General features: G+C 39.2%; 1 protein-coding gene across 6 annotated transcripts in view; it reads right to left on the reverse strand.

Annotated features, from left to right (window-relative positions):
* dpp6 (dipeptidyl peptidase like 6) overlaps nucleotides 1-22,916 on the reverse strand; it is a 557,184-nt gene that overhangs the window by 131,193 nt on the left and 403,075 nt on the right. For all 6 annotated transcript variants that reach the window (XM_062984637.1, XM_062984639.1, XM_062984636.1 and 3 more), the window contains exons 4-5: nucleotides 20,160-20,254; nucleotides 18,934-19,008 (exon numbers count right to left, since the gene is read on the reverse strand). In XM_062984637.1, the coding sequence (XP_062840707.1) occupies nucleotides 18,934-19,008; nucleotides 20,160-20,254 (170 nt within the window). The remainder of the gene's footprint in view (nucleotides 1-18,933; nucleotides 19,009-20,159; nucleotides 20,255-22,916) is intronic.

Consider the following 22,916-nt stretch of genomic DNA (forward strand, 5'->3'; position numbering starts at 1 on the left):
AACTTCAAACAGAGAACACCCATGACTCACTCTACACCCAGGTGCAGTTTGGAGGATGATGGACCATGGACGATGGGACTTCCAATACCTTCACTCACTTCCTGAGAGCACCGCGACCCACACAAATGACTGATCAAGACCAAACATGGTACATGGAGCCCTCATGACCTATTCTACATACTGGCTCTGTTTGGAGGGGGATGGACACTGGACGATGGGACTTGCATATGGGAGTTGGAGCTCACCCGCACCCACTGAACCCAGCTGACATTGGATATAGGCTACACTTGGAACACAGGCAAACAATGCCTTTCTCAAATGACCCGGGCATCGCCGGGTCTCCAAGCTAGTATATATATATATATATATATATATATATATATATATATAGAGAGAGAGAGAGAGAGAGAGAGAGAGAGAGAGAGAGAGAAAGGAGGGAGCAAGCTTGTTTTCTGCTGCCCTGGAGACTAGGGCATGAAACAGTGGCTTCAAAATACAGGAAATGAGATTCCATCTGAACATTAGGAAGAACTTCCTCATTGTGAGAGCTGTTCAGCAGTGGAACTCTCTGCCCCGGAGTGTGGTGGGGACTCCTTCTTTGGAGGCTTTTAAGCAGAGGCTGGATGGCCATCTGTTGGGGTGCTTTGAATGCAATTTTCCTGCTTCTTGGCAGGAGGTTGGACTGGATGGCCCATAAGGTCTCTTCAAACTCTATGATTTTATGAAGGACATCCAGCCAAAGGATATTGCACACTGGAGCCAGAAGACACAATACATGCATCAGGAAGTATAAATCAAATCAAATCGGTGAATTGATTTCATTTGCAGAGGAAAGGATTCAAAAGTAGGACCCCATTCTCCATATCCATCATTTGATGCTGTGTGTCTTCAAGTTATTTCTGACTTATGGTGACTCTAAGAAGGACCTATCATGGAGTTTTTTTGGCAAGACTTGCACAAAGTCACCCGGTGGGTTTCCGTGAGTTGTGGTCCAACATGAATCACTACTTTGGTCTGGTTCTCCATGCAAAGTCAGTGGAATGTAGATGACTGCATCTCATATTAGCACAGCTGCTAAAAAATACTTTAAATATTTAACCAGACAAGAAGATATCAACCACACAATAAAAGATATCATAGTGTTCATCATAGTGTTGGGTGGCAAATGAGAAAATACAGATTCAGCTTGATAATAGATAATAGAAGGACCACAAATAGCACTTGAAACATAGCCTAGCAGCAAATAGTCAAGTACAATAAGCATAATGGAAATAAATTGGTGCTGTATTAAATGTACAATGCATGGAGAATCCAATATTCTCAGAAATATAAAAGTAATCAAGAGTGGCTTTATATAAATCATTCAATGAATAAAACGTCCAATGTGCTAAGATTATTGAACAAATATGTGAGCAGGTGGAACAATGATTCCTGGAAAACCCAAAAGTGGCTTGTTAAGCAAATCAAAACAAATATATACTGATGTCATAATAATGTGCTTTAGGTGTTTAATGGCTGAAGATCTGTATTGATTTCTCACTAAATTTAGCACAGAGTTAAGGAGAATGATTCAACTAGTTCCTAGTTTTATGCAATCTGCTTTATTAGATATGTGATTACTATTAATTGAATAATAATATTCCAGTACATTATTTGTTAACCATAAGTATTAATTCAATTTAACATGGCTAATTTGACTGTTATTGCAGCTTATTTGCACACCCTGCTGAACCTCATTACTTTTTCTTAATAAGTGGTAAAATATTCCTAGCATTCACTGAGCCCTACTGATGCTAGTCTTTTCAAGTAATGTTCGTCCTGTTACTATGGTAATATAAGAGATTTAGCACATTTTAGGCAGATTCGGGACATCAGAGGGGAAAAGATTTGCCTCTACTGTTTGCTACCAAACATTTGGGCCACTGCAAAAAAATCAAAAATCAAAATATCTATATCATAGACAGAGTGTTGACCAGGGATTGGTTATAAGTATATGGAGTTGCACAGTCTCATATAATGTGTAAATATTTGTCAATGTACTTTTTCACTCACTGGGATTACAGAAACATTTACTGTGGTTCCATCTATACTGTGCCATGTAATAAAGTTTGCTACTGCACAATATGATGCAGCTCAATACAGTTAAACTGCAATATATGAGGACACTGACCATATAATGCAGTTTCAAACCAAATTATATGGCAGTGTAGACAGGACTTATTGGAAAATGGAAAACTTAGCAAGCACTTTAGTAAAAAAAAGTTGGGTAGTGCAACTACTATCAAGTGCAGATGTACACTTCACAACAGAGTATCTTAGCCTTTGTTTTCCCTCTATCAAATATCCTTTTTATTTGCACATTTTTTTTGGCATTCAAGCAAGGCTGCTGTTAAAGTAGGTTTAAGATCTGTCAGGAGTTACTTCTTTTCTTAAAACTGACATGTTTTTAATCTGTTCTAACTTTTTTTTGAAGTGCTGTGACTGGTAGGCTCCTTGAGTGCCATGTTCTTCTCTCTCTTTCTCTTTGCAGGTAGGCAACATACATTTAATCAATAAAAATAGACTCCAGCTGAAATTGCACAGGCATAATCCTTCTGCCTTCAGGGGACAATATTTGAAATGGCAGCACTTGCAATGATGTCAGCTTGCCGTGCAATCCATGTTTTCAAATCTTTGTATGGCTATCTGAACCACGGGTATTGTGCACACACAAACCAAGCTGTAGGAGGACCTTAATCCAATCCGCCACCTGGTATATGGCATGCTCTAGCAGAGAAGACAAGCAAAATACAAAGGAAGATTTTTTGTTGCTTGGCCACCTGTCCCTCACAGCACCCCACCAGCTCCACTAGAATCGAAAGGTCAGCAGCAACGGAGTGGAGGACTTTTTCTTTATGTTACTATTTCACTTTTTCCATGAATAAGTTGAGAAACTGCACATCCCTGACAAAACATCCCTAACAAAATTTCAAGTTAACCGAGATTATTGCCTTCTCTCTTTTGCACACATGTAAGCAAATATTTACAGAGTGGAAAAAAAGAGGAAGAGGTGGATGAGGTGGGTACCTATTGTTACTGATCTTTGTCATTGGCGGCTGGTAGCTCCCGTGGCAGTGAAGTAATGCATCTACCCCAAATTTTAGTCCAGACTTCAAAGGTGTAAACCAAAGTGCTGAACTCTCCCCATCAGAGTACATTCAGCACTTTGGATAGCTCCTCTGAAGCTATCCTAAACCAATTTAGTGATTTGGTTCAGCTGCTGCTGAGTACTTGGAAGGGGCTAATCCAGGTATGGACAAATTTTGTCCCTCTAGGTGTTTTGGACTTCAATTCCCACAATTACTAACAGCTGGTAAGCTGGCTGAAATTTCTGGGAGTTGAAGTCCAAAATACCCGGAGGGCCAAAATTTTCCCATGCCTGGATTAATCTGTATCATTTTTGGAAGATGTCAAATTGACCTTTCCTTCCAAATAATGTTTCACAGGCTGCAGAGATTAGTGGTGAAGGCTTGCTGATATGATCAGCAGTTGAGATTCTCTGTATAAGAAGAGGTCTGCAAAAGATTGCTCTTTGGAAACAGTACCATTGCACTATGGGATGTGTATTTTGGCTGTTACCCCTGGGTTGGATCTCAATACCTAGACCTTGCTCTTGTGATCCTGTCATGTATTTTGTTTTATATCTTGTGATACCTGGATACATGAATTCTGGACTGAATTCCTGGCTTGACTTGTTGGATTTGAATACCAGTTTGTGCCTTTAGACTATGGTCTTCAGTTAACCTTGCTTATCTGTCTTGTTTTAGGAATCCTGACTTCAACATGTTTTGGAACATGAGACTTTGTATTACCACAGCTGTGTGCTATATTTCTGTGATGTAGTCAGTCCTTGGGATGACTTTATGTTTTAGTTCTTAGGTTTTGGCATATCCTGGATTTGCTTTGGTTAAACTCTGCTCTTGTTGCCAGCTGAGAGCCCTGGAACATGACATATTATTTATTTATCAAAATATTTATATCCTGTCCTCTGTCTTGAAATCTCTAGGTGATGTGCAATAAAATCAATCTAGCACACTTAAAACAGTAAAAAATAACAATTTAAAGTATTTTTAAAAGGCTAAATATATATCAAACAAGTAACGCATTAAAAAAATAAATTAGAAGTGTTGGTGTAACTCAAAATAAATTAAAACTACAAACAGAGGATGGTTTTTAAAATAAAACCAGTCAGACTTCCAAAGCTTTAATGAATAACTATATTTTTCGAAATGCCTTAACAGCAGCCTTGTTGGTGCCAACTGGGTCTTTCTGGTCTTCTTTAGAAGGCAGTTCCCCAAAGTTATGGAATCCAGTCTAGTTTGCAAACATCCCCTTGAAATAGCAGGTTAATACATGGCATGGCCGACTACTTTCCCTTTGTTTTTTCTTGTTTACCTTGAGGACAAGTGCATGCAAAGCCAATGGAAACCGCCTTTGTCAAACTACACACAGAAAAGGAAATCAGCTCTAACATCTCCTTTGGAGCTCTCCTCCTGTGCATCTGTCTACACAGTCCTCCTTCCTGACTTTCACTGCCTTTGCACAAATGTCATGTAGAGAATGGAACAGCCAGCGATGCTATCTGATGCTAAGAAACAAAACATATCCCCCGTTCTGTGCTCTGCAGGTGATAAGAACAAACAGCCAAAAGATTCCTTACAAAATCTCCTTTTCCATTAGGAAACTCAGCAGGGTTGAAAGATTTGTTTTCCAAATGTTAAAAACAAATTGTGGGGCCAGAGCCTGGCATCTCCCAACCATCCCTATACTGAAAATCCTGATGAAATTTTGCATTTTTCCTCTCCAAAAAGAATAGTATTTTTACCCCTCTCTCACAGAGGAACAAATCTGCCTTAGAAAGGGAGTAGGAAATTTGGTTCAGTGTTACCAATAAGCAGAGATTAGTGTATTTTATTAGTGAGATAAGAACTTCAAGAGAAGACAATTACATCATTAAGACATTGAAACATATGCAAGATACATACTACAAATGAATGTATTAGTCCATTTTCCCAGTTATTTAACTAGTGATTTGTAGCTGTTGGAATGACCCAGTTCTACCAAACTTCCCAGCTTGGTTTCTTCAATATAATTCTTCCTTGCCACCAATGGCCAGGTAAATGGCTATGGAAATGTCTGAAGTAAGAAGCTCCCTCTCTGAGGGTCTTATATATTATGTATCTTCATATTTCTCTACCCACTAGGGATATCAGGTCATAACCTAAGGCCTTTCGTGCTATAATGATAGCACAACCAAGCCAACTTCCACTGCTTGGCACTTCAGGGAAGGGCACTGAGAAATCTTAACCAGAGAGCCCCAGTGCCTGAATAAACTACAAATCCCACACCGTGTAGCCAAGGTATTTGAAGTACCAGCATATAGTGTAGCACAAAAAGGCACTGGAGTTTGAATAGTCCTACAGCTGTGAACAAAAATGTATGAACATTTCCTAGGTATTTTTGCATCCTTTGTCCTGCTAGAACAGGTGTAAGCAACTTTTCAGGGCCCAATTTCCCTCCCAGGTATCCTTTTTTGACAACTAGACCCTCCCCAGTATGCCATATTACCTCTGTCAGGGGTACTTTAGTTGTGCTTACCCTGCATGGCATGAGGTTGGATTGTGGTTTCTACGTGGTCTCTTCCAACTGTATGATTCTATGTTCTTCTTCATATGGCAACTAGAAGTGGCAGTCTTTTTGAGATGAACTCAGAAAGCAGAGACACAAATGGATGGGTGAATTTTAGTGTTTCTGTGTCGGCATGTTTTCATGTGTATGGGGCTTCTTGTGGTTTTCAGGAGAAACAGTACTGGGGATTTGGGGCTTAGTGGGAGCTTCAGGGCTCACAAAAGTAGGAATCTAGGGACTGTGTGTACCCCAAAGGTGAACCTTTCCTCTATAATGTGTTAAAATACTGAAACAGGGTATTTCTCAACCTGTTTTGTTGTGGGAGACTGTGACTGGGAGTACAGACTATGGTATCATCTCTTCCCTTCCTTTCAATTACTGTACATTGGACTGGAAAATGTTATAGGTTCATGTCTTTGCTACTCATGGAAGACCTCATCCCCAGTGCTTTTGAACCAGCAGCCATGAAAGGAAGGCCATGAAACATCAGCCTTATGGAGTTACCATTTGAGGCCAGTTGTAATGAGTAGGGGATGACACGAAGGTGGAGGCAGGATAAACCAATGGAGACACTGTGACTGTCTCTTTACTTGGTTCACCATCCAACCAACACATTCCTAGATGCTCTAATGAAAACCAATGAGATTTTTTTTTTAAAAAACCCATCTGCTGGTTAATGCAAAATGAATGAGTGGCCAAAATGGGACTAGCTCAGAGAAAAACAGATCCAGAAGAATTATTGAATGCTCTTGGGGATTTTCCAGATTGGCATTTCATATCTCACTGTGGTTCTGTGGAATGGTGAGATGACCTGGGCAGTTGACACACTCATTACTGATAATCTTTTAATTAGTGGTAAATCATGGGATTTGTTGTTTTCTAAGTTACCGAAAGCAAGGAAACACCTAGGGCTGCTTCCACACAGCTGTATAAAATCCACATTGAACTGTATTACATGGAAGTGTGGACTCAGATAACTGAGTTCAAAGTATATAATGTGGATTATCTGCCTTGATATTCTGGGTTATCTGGCTGTGTGGAAGGGCCCTAGGTAGAGGTCCTGAATGATAGTAAAGAAAGAACCTAGGATAAATATGATAAAACAGCTGGCTGGGCTGTGGTGCAGCTGGTTAGTATCCAGCAGCAATAAATCACCACTGACCAGGAGGTTGTTAGTTCAAAGCCCAGGTTGGGGTTAAGCTCCCAACCATTAATAGCCTAGCTTGCTGCCCATCTAAGCAGCTCAAAAACAGCTGTGTCTGTAAGCTGAGAATTCTAGGTACCACTTAATGCAGGGAGGCTAATTTATCTTAATTTATGACACCATAAAACTGCCGATAGCATGTGAAGAACATGAGGAAGTACTACCATCAAAAGGACTCAGCATCACAGTGGATGATGAAGTGGCAGCTCCTCCTATGGCAGGAATCGAGCATACCCTCATGAAGCTGGAAGCTGGAGAATGTTAAATAGCCCCTACTGTCTGTCTGTATATGTGGTATGTCTGATAATGGCATTGAATGCTGTTATGTCCTGTTCTGTCCTGTCTGTCCAAGTGGCATTGAATGTTTGCCATGTATGTGTACTGTGATTCGCCCTGAGTCCCCTTGGGGAGATAGGGCGGAATATAAATAAAGTGTTATTATTATTATTATAATATATTAAATATGAGTTTGAAAACCTACTGCATGGTAGCAAGGACAGAGTGAGAATAAACCTGTTTCTCATAGTTCTAGGATTATTATACCTGAGATTTCACAGTATTTAGGAGGAACCATCAGAAATGAAATGAAGCTGCAAAATATTTTGCGGAAAATTTGCTTGGATCTGTTCTGTCTTGGACTTAGAACTTTGAAAAGTAACTCAGGTTTAGATGAATGAGTTTCATTTTGTGCCTCATGGTCACATGGACAAGATAGATGGAGGAACTTGGTCAACCTCTTGTCCAATCTGGAAGATTAGAGTGGTTATACGGCAGGTATGGTCAAACTTTGGCTCTCCAGGTGTTTTGGACTTCAACTCCCACAATTCCTAACAGCCGGTAGGCTGTTATGAATTGTGGGAGTTGAAGTCCAAAACACCTGAAGGGCCAAAGATGGACCATACCTGGGTTAGAAGGAGTCTGGCCAATTGTACTTCTTTGAGAAAGAGTTGTACATCCAAGCCATACACAGCAGTGGAATATTTCATATTGAAATGGCCTTAACCTCCTCCAGAGCTAGTAGATGAAATCATGGACCTTCACAATATTCAATATACACCCAGAAGCAATTGCAGATTTTATAATGGAATGAGCTTCAATGTGTGAGCCCTCCTTCATGGCTGGTAGATGAAATCCCAGGTCTTCAAGATATTCAATATACACACAGAAGCAATCTAAGATTTTATAGCTGGCTGGACTTAACTCTTGAATTATATGTGTGAGCTCCCCTGCAGGGCTGGCAGATTTTCATATAAATTCTGAACAGACAAGTGGAAATACGGTGGAGGCGGAGGGCAGGACAGCCTTTCAGAAAGACGGACACTCGCCAATATGATTACTATACTCCGAGATATATTCAGCAAGCTATTGCTCGACATGGCTCAAGCAAGCAATTAATAGAAAAACAATTGTCTTCCTTTCCAAGGCTGAGTTTCCTCATATCAGAGCTAAACCAGTAATTACTTGTCACATGAAATGTGTAAACGATCATGCTAAAAGACACACCATTTCTAACATTTGTAGTCTAAAAACTAGTGGAATACAAAGTTTCTAAAAGTGAGAGCACAAGAGTTTCCATTAGCTATACCTTTTAGCTTTTGACTTCACCAAATCATCTGTTTTTTTTTCTCTAAATGAAGAAGCCAGAGAACCTGGAAAATTATTTGGTTTCTATGTTTGCGCAAACTGACATAATTCTGTATAATTTTACCAAAATATATGTAAATTATTTATTCATTTATACTTATTTATTGTTTTCAAATGATTTTATTGTGTTGTTGAAAACTTTCATGGCTGGAATTACTGGATTGCTGTGGGTTCCAGAAGCATTCTCTCCTGACTTTTCACCCACATCTATGGCAGGTATCATCAGAGGTTGTGAGGTCTGTTGGAAACTAGACAAGTAAGGTTTATATATCGCTGGAATATTCAGGGTGGGAGAAATAAGTATGAATGTTGCAACTGGCCAGCTTGATTAGCATTGAATAGCCTTGCAGCTTCAAAGGCTGGCTGCTTCCTGCTTGTTTCCTGTCTGGAATTCCCCTGTATTTTTAGTGTTTTTCTTTATTTTCATCAGGGACAGCTAACACCTCCCAACAAAGGATTCCCCCAGACAGGAAGCAACCAGGCTTTGAAGCTACAAGGCTTTTTAATGCTAATCAAGGTGGCCAATTGCAACATTCACACTTGCCTCAGACAGACAAAAGTTGTTTCTCCCACCCTGGACATTCCACAGATATACAAAAACCCCACTTGCCTAGTTTCCAACAGACCTCACAACCTCTGAGGATGCCTGCCATAGATGTGGGAGAAATGTCAGGAGAGAATGCTTCTGGAATATGGCCATACAGCCCCGAAAACTGACAGCAATCCAATTTTATTGTAATTTTTGGATTACATGGGTGGGATATAAATGTTTTAATATGAATGAATGAATGAATGAATGAATGAATGAATGAATGAATGAATGAATGAATGAATGGAGACTTTCAGGACAAAAACCCTATTAAGCAGAGTTTGGAGGAGCTATTTATTTTTAGACTGCAGCTCCTAAAATCCCCCAGAGAGCATGGCCTTTGGAGATTCTCAGAGTTGTAGTTCACAAAAGTAACTTTTATAAGATTCCACCCTCCCTTCCCCAATGGATTTGGTTTAGGTATGAATTGTCACTTACTCAGTGTTCAGTGAATTCAGGTGAATTTGCCTTTGAGTGTACAAACAAAAATTTGAATCATTATAAAGAATAGTTTTAGCCCTCCAATCAGTTCTTCCCAGTCAGAAATGGGCTAATTTTAGTTAAGTGCTTATTAATTCTTTGCAGTTTTTCAGCAATATGGAGTCACACTGCATTTAACACAAAACAAATGACAGAGTAAGTAGACATCTCTACGGATTAATTGTAGTCTTCAACTAATCTTGCCTTTCTCGGTTTTTAATTTTTATTTAGTTGTCTAACATTAGCTACAACAGACTGAGAAATCAGGAACAAAGAAAATTCAGACATTAAAAAATATCTGGACAAGCTTTACCAACACCAGGTTAGAGCTATACCTATTCATGACAAAAGGAATTAAGTATCCTCTAAGTAATACCTTGTGTCACATAAGAAAGCCAGTTATACTCTCATTTACTTTCTGGTGTTTCTTTTATTACTCACTAGCTTGGAGACTCAGAGGTGCCCAGGTTATTAGAAGAAGACATTGTTTGTTTTGGGATATTAGATAATATCACTTACGTTTGGTCCAAATCCATTGTCAGCTGGGTTCAGGGCTCTCTAGATAAGGGTGAACTACAACTCCCAGATTCCCAGGGCAATCACCCCCAAACCCTGCCAGTATTCACAGTTGGCCATGTTGGGTCTGTGTGCCAACTTTGGTCCAGATTTTTCATCAGATAAGTTCAGTGCTTTCTGGATGCAGGTGAACTATAACTCTCAAAATCAAGGTCCATTCCTACTAACCCCTACAGTATGTTCAATTGGTCATGGGGCTTCTCTGTGGCAAGTTTGGTCCCAGTCCATTGTTGGTGAGGGTCACAGTATCAGTGAAGGTACTGCAAGTCCCATTATCCATTCAAGTTTGGTCCAGATCCATTGTTGGTTGGGTTAAGTACAACTCTTGTAAATCATGGTGAATTCTCCCGAAACCTCTTGTTCAGTTGCTGATCAATTCCTCTGTTAACTGTGTGCCATAGCAAAGGGTAGGAAAGGGTTAAGGGAGAAGCAGTGGGCAGGGTCATGCAGATTAAGGAACCCTGGGATAGCTATTTGGGAGGAAAAACTGAACATCTAGGATGAAATAGTCCCTGCATGAAAGCCTTCGCTCGGGTGGTGGGCAGTATGGTGTTTGTGGAGGACAAGGGAAGGGTTTGGGCTACATGTTCCTGGCACTCACTATAACCTGCATCCTCTTGATGTCCCCCCAGCAACAGCAAGGGTGTCCCTCTGGGCAGCTAAACCAGGCAATTCTAACTGGATGGCCCCTCATCTGGGTCTTCCTCCAGGGGCAAGCCAAGAATGGGCAACTTGGAAGTCCCTGAACAGACTCAGAAGTGGAGTGGGCAGATCAAAAGACAACCTGGCAAGATGGCACTACCTGGAGGAATCTTCCACCTTGTGTGACTGTGGAGCTGAACAAACAACTCCTCATATGTATGCTTGCCCACAATGCCCTGCCTCATGCACGGAGGAGGAGTTGTTTAAAGCTACAGACAATGCGATTGCTGTTGCCCGCTTTTGGTCCAAAACTATTTAGCTGTTTGTGATTCCTTTATTTTATTACTTTTAAACTTATTTATTATGCAATGCTTTTGACACGAAATAAATAAACTATAACCTGCATATCAGTGGAGGGAGGGCTATTGGTGTCTTCTTCTCAGTGGGAGCCATAGCTGTTTGTAGAGGTGGGAGGCTGTCGGTGTAAGAGGATACCTCCGCCACATACACTCATACACATTTTTCACTTTTACTATGTGTATAGATGTGTATAGAAGACTGAAGATAGATTATGTTAATGTGGGATTTGTGTATTGGTAGTGTTTAAATGAAATTTGTGTCTTTCCTGTATTGCATACTGATTGCATCATCCAGAGTGTAACATAGTCTGGAAAGAGTTAATTACTAAGAAGCTGTGATGTCCTTGATGTGTGGCTGGAACCAGGGAGTGTCCAGACACAAGTGTGTGCATTGCTGATTGATTCAGTTCTGTTCTGTTCCGTTCTGAGTTGAGTCGAGTGCTGTCTGCTGAGAGTCAAGTCCTGTGTCCATTGTCTACAAATCTGTTTGTCTTGATTACTGCTTTCAGTAAAACTTGTATATAGTTTTACTATTGTCTCTGATGTCTCTTCGTTCAGCGTTCTACTGGCTCCATCCAACTGCTGCTGCGCTGCTTAATTACTCTGACAGATTATGTGTATAGATGTCTATTATACCAACTCTGGTGGCTAATTCAGATTACCGTAAGGCCTTAGACACAGTGCTATAAAGTATTTTGGCATCATTAAGATATAGACAGCCGGTAGACTGTTAGGAATTGTGGGAGCTGAAGTCCAAAACACCTGGAGGGCTGAAGTTTGCCCATGCCTGATATAGACCATACTTTCCAACTGTTTGGCTGAGAAGTAGCGCAGCTTGACACCATTTGAACTGCCCTGAGATTTCTAGTTTGGCCATTGAAACACATTGGGTGACCTTATTAGGTTTGCTTAAACTGGCACTGACTTGAAGGTACACAGCAATAACAACAACGTCAACCTCCTTACACTTTCATGGATCTTTGGATCTAGTATTAGAAGGTCTTTATTTGGACAGTTTAAAATTCGCTCTCATTAAAGTCTGAGCAAACAAAAAATGGCTTAAAACCTTCTTCCTGTTCCAGCATTTAAAACTCCTTTGGCAGAAACATACAACTGACTGCAATAAGAAGGGCTGAGTGAGCCTCGCAAGACAGAGAAGTCTTGGTTCAAAAAACACTGGGGAATATTGTCCCCAAAGAATCCCTGGCTGGAATAGGAGCTGCCGGCAATTCAGGATCAGCCTGAACAATGTAGGAATTGAGAGTACTGTGAAATCCCCCACAACATGCATTTGTGTGAAATTATAAAACCCTCCCATTCGTAGCTCCTACTCTACCGACTTGAATTTGCAGCCAAACTGAACGAAGGCAATAATGAGGAAGATTGCTTTGGCTCAGCTTTTCTTGTAAGAGTAATATACTGAAATTGAAACTGTTCATTTTGTCAGTATAGAAATGGAAATAATAAGGAATCTTATGATGCCTGATGGACTAAAAATGTTTCTTGATATGAGCTTTTGTGGACTCCATATTACACCCATAAAAGGTTTTGTTTTCTAAAGTTGCATTGTGCTCTGAATTGTTTTTCCTGCAAATGACTGATATTGCTGGAATGTAGTGGCCAAAGGATATGAATTTTTTAAACTTTTTAATGCAAAACAGGAGGGGGGCTGCAAATATTTAACATAAAGACAAATATCAGCAAGTCTTACGATACTTTGCACTCATCATTTGGTTGCCTTTTTAATTGTAGCATGTAATGCCATATCCTGTGGTTGATATATTTAATTTGGTAATATGTCCCAGGCTTTTTCATTGAATTTCAACATGATATACAAATAAGATTAGTGGAAACAAGATGGCATTCTGCTTTGAATGCACATATGCCTCTGTAAATGGTCTTAGGAGTGCCGAAAAACTGAACTGGATTGATTTGTATCATCCATAGTAGCAACCATGATGTCACAATATATGAGCACTCATTGTGCAAAAGTGGAATGACTGATGCACAATAGGAGTGTCTAAAGGGTATTAAATGTTTAAAATATTTAAACATGGGTTGCTGTGAATTTTCCGGGCTGTCTGGACATGTTTAAGAAGCATTCTCTCCTGATGTTTCGCCCACATCTATGCAAGGTCTACTCAGAGGTTGCAAGGTCTGTTGGAAAATAGGCAAGCGGGGTTTACATATCTGTGGAATGTCCAGGATGGTAGAAATAACTCTAGTCTGTTTGAGGCAAGCGTAAATCAGCTAGCTTGATTAGCATTGAATAGCCTTGCCACTTCAAAGCCTGGCTGCTTCCTGTCTGAGGGCATCCTTTGTTGGGAGGTGTTAGCTGGCCCTGATTGTTTCATGTCTGGAATTCCCCTGTCTTCTGAGTGTTATTCTTTATTTACTGTCCTGAATTTAGAGATTTTTTTACATACTGGTAGCCAGATTTTGTTCATTTTCATTGTTTCCCCCTTTCTGTTGAAATTGTCCACCTGCTTGTGGATTTCAATGACTTCTCCGTGTAGTCTGCCATGGTGGTTGTTAGAGAGGTCCAGCATTTCTGTGCTCTCAAATAATATGCTGTGTCCAAGTTGGTTCATCAAGGGCTCTGCTATGGCTGACTTCTCTGCTTGAGCTACCTTGGCTACCAAACTTTGAGTCACCCTTCTCTGGACACCTTCCAGCTTGCCAATATCTTTACTGAGTTGTGATACCCAGAAATGGACAGTGCTATCCAGGTTAGATCTCACCAAAGCACAATAGAAATGCCCAGTGTGCATCAGAAGTCTCCAGTGCATATCAGATGTGTCTGATGCACATGGGAGCACCTTGCCCAGTGGGCAGATGCATGTCTTTGCAGTTTGCCAGTGTTGTGTTTCTGTAACGTATGGATTTGTAAAGTTACAAATTGTAGACCAGGGGTCCCCAAACTTTTTATGCAGAGGGCCAGTCCACAATCCTTCAAACTTTTGAGGGGCCAAATTATCATTTGAAAAAAAATACAAACACATTCTGATGTTCACTACGCATGTCTTATTTGTAGTGCAAAAACAACAAAAACAACAAGAACAATGAAATAACAATGAAAGAGCAATACAATATTTAAAAATAAAAACAATTTTAACCAACATACATTTATCAGGATTTCAATGGGAAGTGTGGGCCTGCTTATGGCCAATGAGATAGTCAAGTTAATTAGGATTGTTGTTGTTGTTGTTGTTGTTGTTGTTGTTGTTGTTGTTGTGTGCCTTCAAGTCATTTCAGACTTTGGGTGAGCCTAAGTCTAAAATTTATTTATTTATTTACTATATTTATTTACTACATTTGTATCACACCCTTCTCACCCCAAAGGGGACTCAGAGTGACTTACAACTTATATGTACATACAATATGTTATATTATTAGCATAGCACACTATTAGCATTATATATTACTATATTGAACTATACCACTATACTGTAATATTATTAGTAATATATAATATATAATTAATACTATTGTATGGTATTATTATTATTAGTGTTATATTGTATTACATTATAATATTATTATCAATATTATATGTATATACAATATATTATATTATTAAAACTGATATAAAAATATTATATTATAAATGAGGGCGGGGGCCAGGTAAATGACCTTGGAGGGCCGCATCCGGCCCCCGGGCCTTAGTTTGGGGACCCCTGCTGTAGACCATAGTGATGTACAATCTTAGCCCAGAATTCTTCAAGCAGAATTTGATGCAATAACAAATAACTAAAAACATACTAATCAATTTAGCAAGGCATAATAGGTTTTAAAAAGGCAAAGGCAAACTTCAGCCCTCCAGGTGTTTTGGACTTCAACTCCCACAATTCCTAACAGCCGGTAGGCTGTCAGGAATTGAGGGAGTTGAAGTTCAAAACACCTGGAGGGCCAAAGTTTGCCTATACTTGCTTTAATGGCTGTGTAGAAGAGAAGGCTTCAGCAAGTATTGCTTGCATGACAAACAGTTGCACTAAAATTAATTGAAGTCAACACAGGAAACTCCTGCCTAATTAAAGGGAGCAGAGTTTTAGCCAATCAATCTTTTTCCATCAATTAACTGATTAATCGATAAAACACAGTGGACGTAATCAGATGTGGTAAAACATAATGAACATCTACAAGGATTATTTGGGTAGTGTTTCTTTACAACTAAATGTGACATTATTTGGGATAAGAGGGGAAAGGCTTCTAAATCACAGCAAGTGGTCACAGACAGGTACAAGTACAGGTACAAGTTGCTGGGCTTCTTTATTTCCAAATTAATTGTTCCTAAAGACCAGGCACTTGGCAGTGAAGGCCTGTTGCCATGATGGTGGACTAAAGCCATGCATATCTGTCAACACTGAAAAATTACACCTGGGTTTCTATAACCCGCTGAGATGATGATATACCTTGGCTGAAATCCCCATGCTGGGAGTTTTCGTTTCAGAAACCTGGTATTTGTCTTTCGCACAAATATATCCAAGCCATAATGTCACCTGCGGCCAACTTTGTCCTTCCTCCCCACTTTTAATAAGAAGGGGTATGTGTGTCAATTACTCCTATCAAGATGTACAATGAATATAGGAGAAATATAGTTGGCTGTGTCCCTGATCTCTATTTGTTGTTGTTCAATGCCTTCAAGTTGACTTTAATTTATAGGTAAAGGTTTCCCCTGACGTTAAGTCCAGTCGTGTCTGACTCTGGAGATTAGTGCTCATCTCAATTTCTAAGCTGAAGAGCCAGCATTGTCCGTAGACACCTCCAAGGTCATGTGGCCGGCATGACTGTATGGAGCGCTGTTACCTTCCTGCCGGAGTGGTACCTATTGATCTACTCACATTTGCATGTTTTCGAACTGCTAGGTTGGCAGAAGATGGAGCTAACAGCAGGCGCTCACTCCACTCCCCAGATTCGAACCTGCGACCTTTTGGTCTGCAAGTTCAGCAGCTCAGCGCTTTAATACACTGCACCACCAGGGGCTCGTGATGCTATAAAATGAGAGACCTCCAAGTCTCCCCTTTGCCCCACAGCTCTGAAGACACAGGGTTGTGGCTTCCTTGACTGAGCTTATCCATATGGAACTGAGTCAAGGTATGGAAAAAAATGAACTATTTCAACATGTTCATATATGATTTCCATTTGTGAATGTGCATGCAGGTGTCGTCCCTATGCACATTCTAATAAATTAAAACTGAAGTAAAACTTTCGGGGAGGGAGGTGTCTAAGGACATGAACTATTTCAACATACAGTAGAGTCTCACTTATCCAACACTCGCTTATCCAACTGGATTATCCAACACATTTTTGTAGTCAATGTTTTCAATACATCATGATATTTTGGTGCTAAATTCGTAAATACAGTAATTACTACATAGCATTACTGCGTATTGAACTACATTTTCTGTCAAATTTGTTGTATAACATGATATTTTGGTGCTTAATTTATAAAATCAAAACCTAATTTGATGTTTAATAGGCGTTTCCGTAATCCCTTATGTTGGATAAGTGAGACTCTACTGTATTTATATATGATCTCCATATGCGAATGTATATGCAGGTGATTTCTCTATGTACATTTTAATGAATTAATACTGAAAGAAGACGTTTTAGGGCAGTGGTTCCCAATCTTTGGGCTTCCACGCGTTTTGGACTTCAGTTCCCACAATTTCTAACAGCTGGGATTTCTGGGAGTTGAAGTCCAAAACACATGGAAGCCCAAAGGTTGGAAACCACTCTTTTAGATGTATCTAAGGACAGGATCTATCAAACTCATTACCTCTCCAGAGATCATAGCATTTGGTTTGTCCAAATGATTCAGATTTTCTAGCTCACCAGGCCCATATCAATACATCTCTCATTATATTTAGAACAAAATAGCAGTTATTATTCAACTATCAAATGTAAGAGGAAGCAATACCATATTTCTGCCAATCGGCTATAATTGTGTCTCGGAAACCATACAACATCCCAGTTGTGTCTCTCTTCCTGGAAACCCTCCAAGGACTTGCAGCTGATGGCTCATGAAACATCAGCATTGTTGTACACATTCCTCAAATCCCAACAAATATCTTGACCTTCAGCATGAGCACATTGGACTAAATGTCCCTCTTAATGAATTCTGAGAACTATAATTCAAAAAAGTCACTTTTTGGAGTCTTGCCCTCGATCATTGTCAAAGAATTTCCAATCACCCTTTAGTCTAGATTTATTTCTCTTTTTTTAAAAATCTGAAATATGCATTTGCCTCGATTCTAGGGACACTGGCTCCAAGAAGACTAGATTCAGCTCTTCTGCATGATTTCCCTAAAGAACTGAAGATCTGAAGATCTAATAGTAACAAAATCCAATAATCCATCCTTAATTCTGGTAGTAGGGATGGAAAGATTAAATTGAATTGGTTCTTTCAGGACCAAAAGACAACTATATATAAGATGATTGAGGGAAGAGGATTAATGGGAATATTGCAGAAAATCATATAAAGAGCAAATTTAGAAATAGCAACAACATGCCTGCACAACTGCACAAGCACTTTGTCTACAGATCTTGGTTCTATATCCATTGCATCTGCTAGATGGCAGTGTGACCCACTTGGGAAAATATGGATCTCACTTCAACATGGTATATAAATGCTGGCAGTAAAACAGCCAGCGATGGCATATGCTCCCGCTTAGGAGCACTGCCTTTTCCCTCCAGTGTCTACTGTATTCGTCCCTGATATGGAACAGACGGCCATAAAGTATCTCTTTCCACTGCCAACTTTCCTGGATTTCTTATGGCTGGGGCATAATACTCTCTAGAGTCTATAGCAGCCAGCAGTTAAATCTGTGTGATACACTAAAACATATGCTGATATGCTGGAAAAAATATGGGCTTCCAAGACACTAGGGAACTATACATGTTGGAATTTTAAAAAATCTTGCAGGATGGCAGACTAAACTCAAGACTAACAGAAGTGGCAAGACCTTTGACTTTTTTAGACTATAGCTAGTATATTTCCCCTTCTGTTATTTATTTATTTGTTTGTTTGTTTATTTATTTATTTACAGTATTTATATTCTGCCTTTCTCACCCCAAAGGGGTCTCAGGGCGGATTACAATGAACATATATATGGAAAACATTCAATGCCATCAGACAAACAACATGCAGTATAGACACACACAGAGGCAATTTAATATTTCCAGCTTCATGAGGGTATACTCGATTCCAGCCACAGGGGGAGCTGTTGCTTCACCATCCACTAGTGACACCAAATGCTGTACTTCCTCATTCCTTTCAGCGTGCTGCTGGCAGTTTTATGGTGTTGTAAATTAGTTAAATTAGCCTCCCGCATAAAGAGTACCTAAATTTCCTAGTTGACAGATGCAACTGTCTTTCAGGCTGCTTAGGTAAACAGCAAGCTGGGCTATTTAATGGTCAGGGGCTTAATCCAACCCAGGCTTCGAACTCATGACCTCTCGGTCAGTAGTGATTTATTGCAGCTGGTTACTAGACAGCTCCACCACAGCCCGACCCTTCTTCCAATTTTAACTAGCAACCAATGACCCTTTTGCAATTTTGCTTTCCTCCATTTATGAGGTGCTCCAACTAAAAGGTGAAACAGTCAATGGCATAGTTATCTGACACTGAGTTTGAACAAGCCTATATTCTCAAGCATCCAAGTTTGTCCTGTCTGTATGCATGTTGTAGTTAAAGGATAAATTAAATAAAGCTATATTCAACTGATCAAAGTTGGTAAATACAATATTTGCTTCTTGGTCTGCTTACTTACCGGTGCAATATCATATGCAAAAAGTCCATATTGTCTGTCTGGGGAAACTTCATAGCGAATAGCCTTTATGGACACCTAGAAACCAATAACCAAAATAAACACTTACTTAATAGGTGTGTACAAGTTTGAAATTCAAAACTTAAACAACATGCTCCTGAGGCATTTTCATCTATCTTTTCTCAGATGCATGAGACAGACATGCCCTACCACTAAAAACATAGAAGGAACTTCAAAGTTTATCTAGTCCAACTAGCAAAGAGCCATAGCAATTAAAGAAGTCAAACTGCAATAACTCTACAGTGTAGACACATCCATATCTCCTGCCTTTCGAGGTGCAAGGGCATTTACACACCACTTTAAAGCAGAGCTTGAGAAACTTCCTGTTTTTAAACATTACAAGTTCCAAAATCCAATAATAATAATAATAATAATAATAATAATAATAATAATACACTTTATTTATATTCCGCCCTTCTCCCCAAGGTGACTCAGTGTGCATCACAGCATTTACATACATAGGCAAACATTCAATGTCTTTACTATCATACACATACAAACACAAGCAAAGGCAAATGCTTCTCCTTTCATTTCCGGCTTTGGAGGTGGTGTTCATTTCTGGCTCTGGGAGGTGCTCTTTCTCCATTTTCAAGCCAAGGAACCAAACATTGTTACCTCCTGGTCATATGGCTGACAGGATTGCTTGGAGCATTTCTTTGTCTTTTCCCACAGAAGCAGTACCTATTTTTCTACTCACATTTGCATGTTTTCGAAGTGCTAGGTTGGCAAGGAGCTAGGGCTAACAGACGGGAGCTCATCCCTGTCTTGCAGATTCAAACTGCTAACCTTCAATCAGCAGATTCAGCGGCATAAGGGTTTATCCTGTTGCACCACCTTGGCTCCATAGTTGGCATGGCCACTTTAAAAAATACCATCCCATCTGTCCAGTTCTGTGCAAGAACCGAGCGCATCTACAGTTTAGAAATAATGTAGCTTGATACCAATTTAACTGCCATGGCCCAAGTCTATAGAATCATGGAAGTTTTACAAGGTCTTTTACTTTCTCTGCCAAAGAGTGCACCAAACTACAACTCCCAGGATTCCATTGCGTTGAGCCAGGGCAGTTAAGGTGCTATCAAAATGTATTAAATAAAATACAATATAGATGCACCTTAAGTTAAAGAGCCAAAACAATTGTGAAACGAAACTTCCCATTAAAAAATACTTACAATGATTTTATTCTCTATTAACACTGTTGAGTCGTTCGTTTCAACGTTGTGTACTATCACCGAACCATTTCTGTTTCTATAAATGAATTCTGCATCTGAAAGAAGAACAAATGACAAAATAACCATCTAATACTTTCAAAGAAAATGAAGCCATATAGAAAATTTGGTGAATGGTAGTTTTTGGCATCTGGACTTCCTTGTCAGTAGATCAGTAAATGCACTTAGGGTTTTAGTCTGGACTTTGAAAGAACTGTCTAAGACACTGAACACCATCTTCAAAATAGGTTCCGCTCCTTGTATATCTCCTTTAAGCTTGGACTAAAATTCAGATTGAATATCAACAATAATTCACCTACTGCGGGATAGTGTTTTAGTGCAATAAAGTCCTTGGAAAAAGATTTCTTGTATCTATTAGTCTTTAATCATGTCCTTCCTTTCTTCCATTGTGGACTATCTCTCAGTTCATTAGAACTACGTTTAACGATAGCCCCAGAACCTATATGCACTGTATAAAACCCATTTATAGTATAAATACATGAATAAAATGCTTCAAACAGATTAAAAGCACCCCTTAAATTAAATTTAAAATAGTAGACCATTAAAACATCAAGAATAGTCACCTCTAATTCAAGAGACTAAAGGCCAAGCAAAGTAATATAGTTTTAGCTGTCTGACAAGAGTCCAGATATTGTCCCTTTGACCTTACTTATTTTATTAATAAAATACAAGTGTGCAATGTGATAAGCGAAAGTTAAATCCATTGTATTCACTGACATTAAGCAGCAAATTCCCAGAAAGAAATGTATGTATATATGTTAATTACATCTGTGGATGTTGCGTTTTATCAGGAAACCATAAGGCACAGTGCTCTGAATCAAAACCCACGAAGTGGAAATATTTCACATAAATATATTCTGAGTCCAGTTTTGCCTAGTGAGGATTTAAATTTGGGTCTAACTATGTTTAAATTAAAAATTAAACAAGTAAGTTAAAATTAGGGCATCTTCATGTTAAAGTTTCATTTGACAAATATTCAATTTAATAATAACATTCAAGAGGCATATTCAATTTTCCTTTTTCTAAAGGCTTCATATTGTATTCAAGAAGTTAATATTAAAAATGTCTTTTAGTGGACCAAGGAAAATACAGTCACCTAATTATATGATTCATATACAATAAGAACTACAGTATACCATTTTTCTAACCATGACAGTGGTTAGATTAACTTAAAATAGAGCAACTGAATAAAATATTAACTAAATCATGAAGCCAACCGGGTGTGTATGGGCCATAATCTACAAAATTTCATACATGAAAACTGGAACATATGTGGGCAAATGACACCAGGTTATAGTCGAAATGATAAAAATTATTAATGAAAAATAACACAATATTAAAGCAATGATATTATATGACACGATGTAAAATATAATATAAGGGTTTGTTAACTTTTCCTATCAATTGAGACTTTGGGGACATCCTGTAATATTAAACTGCTGTATCACTGTAGTGAGAAATAAAGTTACAGAGCCAACGAGAGTATAGATATTATCACATCACTAAACTATGCCCAAAAAGGAAGAAGGATTTGATGCAAAATAGAATTGTTCACCTGAAGTACAGCCTCCAAGGTACAGATGGAATTTGGAGAGATAATGTGCTTTTGCCGAAAGAATAAGCTGTTGTGGCTCAGAAGCAGCCGAGGATTTTTTCTGACATTTTAGAGGACGAGGGATTTGATGGGTTTCAAAGTGAAGAGTCAGTCAGTGTTAGGAGGGAATTGCAGCCAGATGAGGCCAATGTTTTGGATTCCTGTGCTCATTCCCAGGCAACCAAGGAAAGTGAAAGTCCCCGGTCTCTTGAAAAACGGCCTTTGTCTAATAGGGAGTTTTTCAGAGAAGGCAGATTAGGCTTGAGAATGGAGGGAGTGAAAAATAGATTAATTAGATGCTCTGAGAAAATCTGTGATAAGACCTTGAAGCCCAGGTGCGTTCAGCATGGTCTCATGGCTATTTGGACGGGCTTAAAATAAGTGGTGTTGGTTTCATGCTTCTCAGAGGAGACAACGTCGCCATATGGGATGGCTCTCTTGTCTCTGCTCTCAAATTCATGATTCAAGTATTCTCAAGTTTCCTGTTCTGAGTCATGCCTTTGTTTCCTTGATGGGTTTACCTTGGAAAAGTACTTGCTTTCTTGTTTATGGATTTATGTTTGAATTATTGCTGTGGATTTTGGGTCTCTTTATGAACTTTGTCATTTTTGGATTACTGCTATTTTGTATTTTCCATTCTGTGGATCCCTTTTGGAAATGTCCTTTCCCCCTTTTTATCTGCTTTCTTCAATAAACATTTTGAGATAGAACTATTGAACTCTGGTGCAGTGCTGCATGAAAAGGTGTTTCAGTGCTAGAGCGCAATATAAGCTTATTAGACCCATAAAGGAAATCAAGCAACATATTCATCACCACAACAGTAGACAGAATGTATCTACGCATTTAGATGTGAAATAATTAAACCATCTCCCATGGATTTCATTGTCCTCCAGAAGTTCAGATTGCAAACTCCACCTCATCTTAAAATGAAGGGAAAAAGTAAACAAGCATTGATCTGATGGGCCTGTAGATTTTGCTGCTACGGTCAATATGCGTCATCAGCAAAGGGTCGAAATCTAATGAAGAGCAAATTGGCTTTCTTTAAAGAAGATGAAATTGATCGGCTTTGTGACCCAAAGCAAAACACAATTCAGCTTTGCTGGTCT

Source organism: Anolis carolinensis, chromosome 6, assembly GCF_035594765.1.
Source record: "Anolis carolinensis isolate JA03-04 chromosome 6, rAnoCar3.1.pri, whole genome shotgun sequence".
NCBI lineage: Eukaryota > Metazoa > Chordata > Lepidosauria > Squamata > Dactyloidae > Anolis > Anolis carolinensis.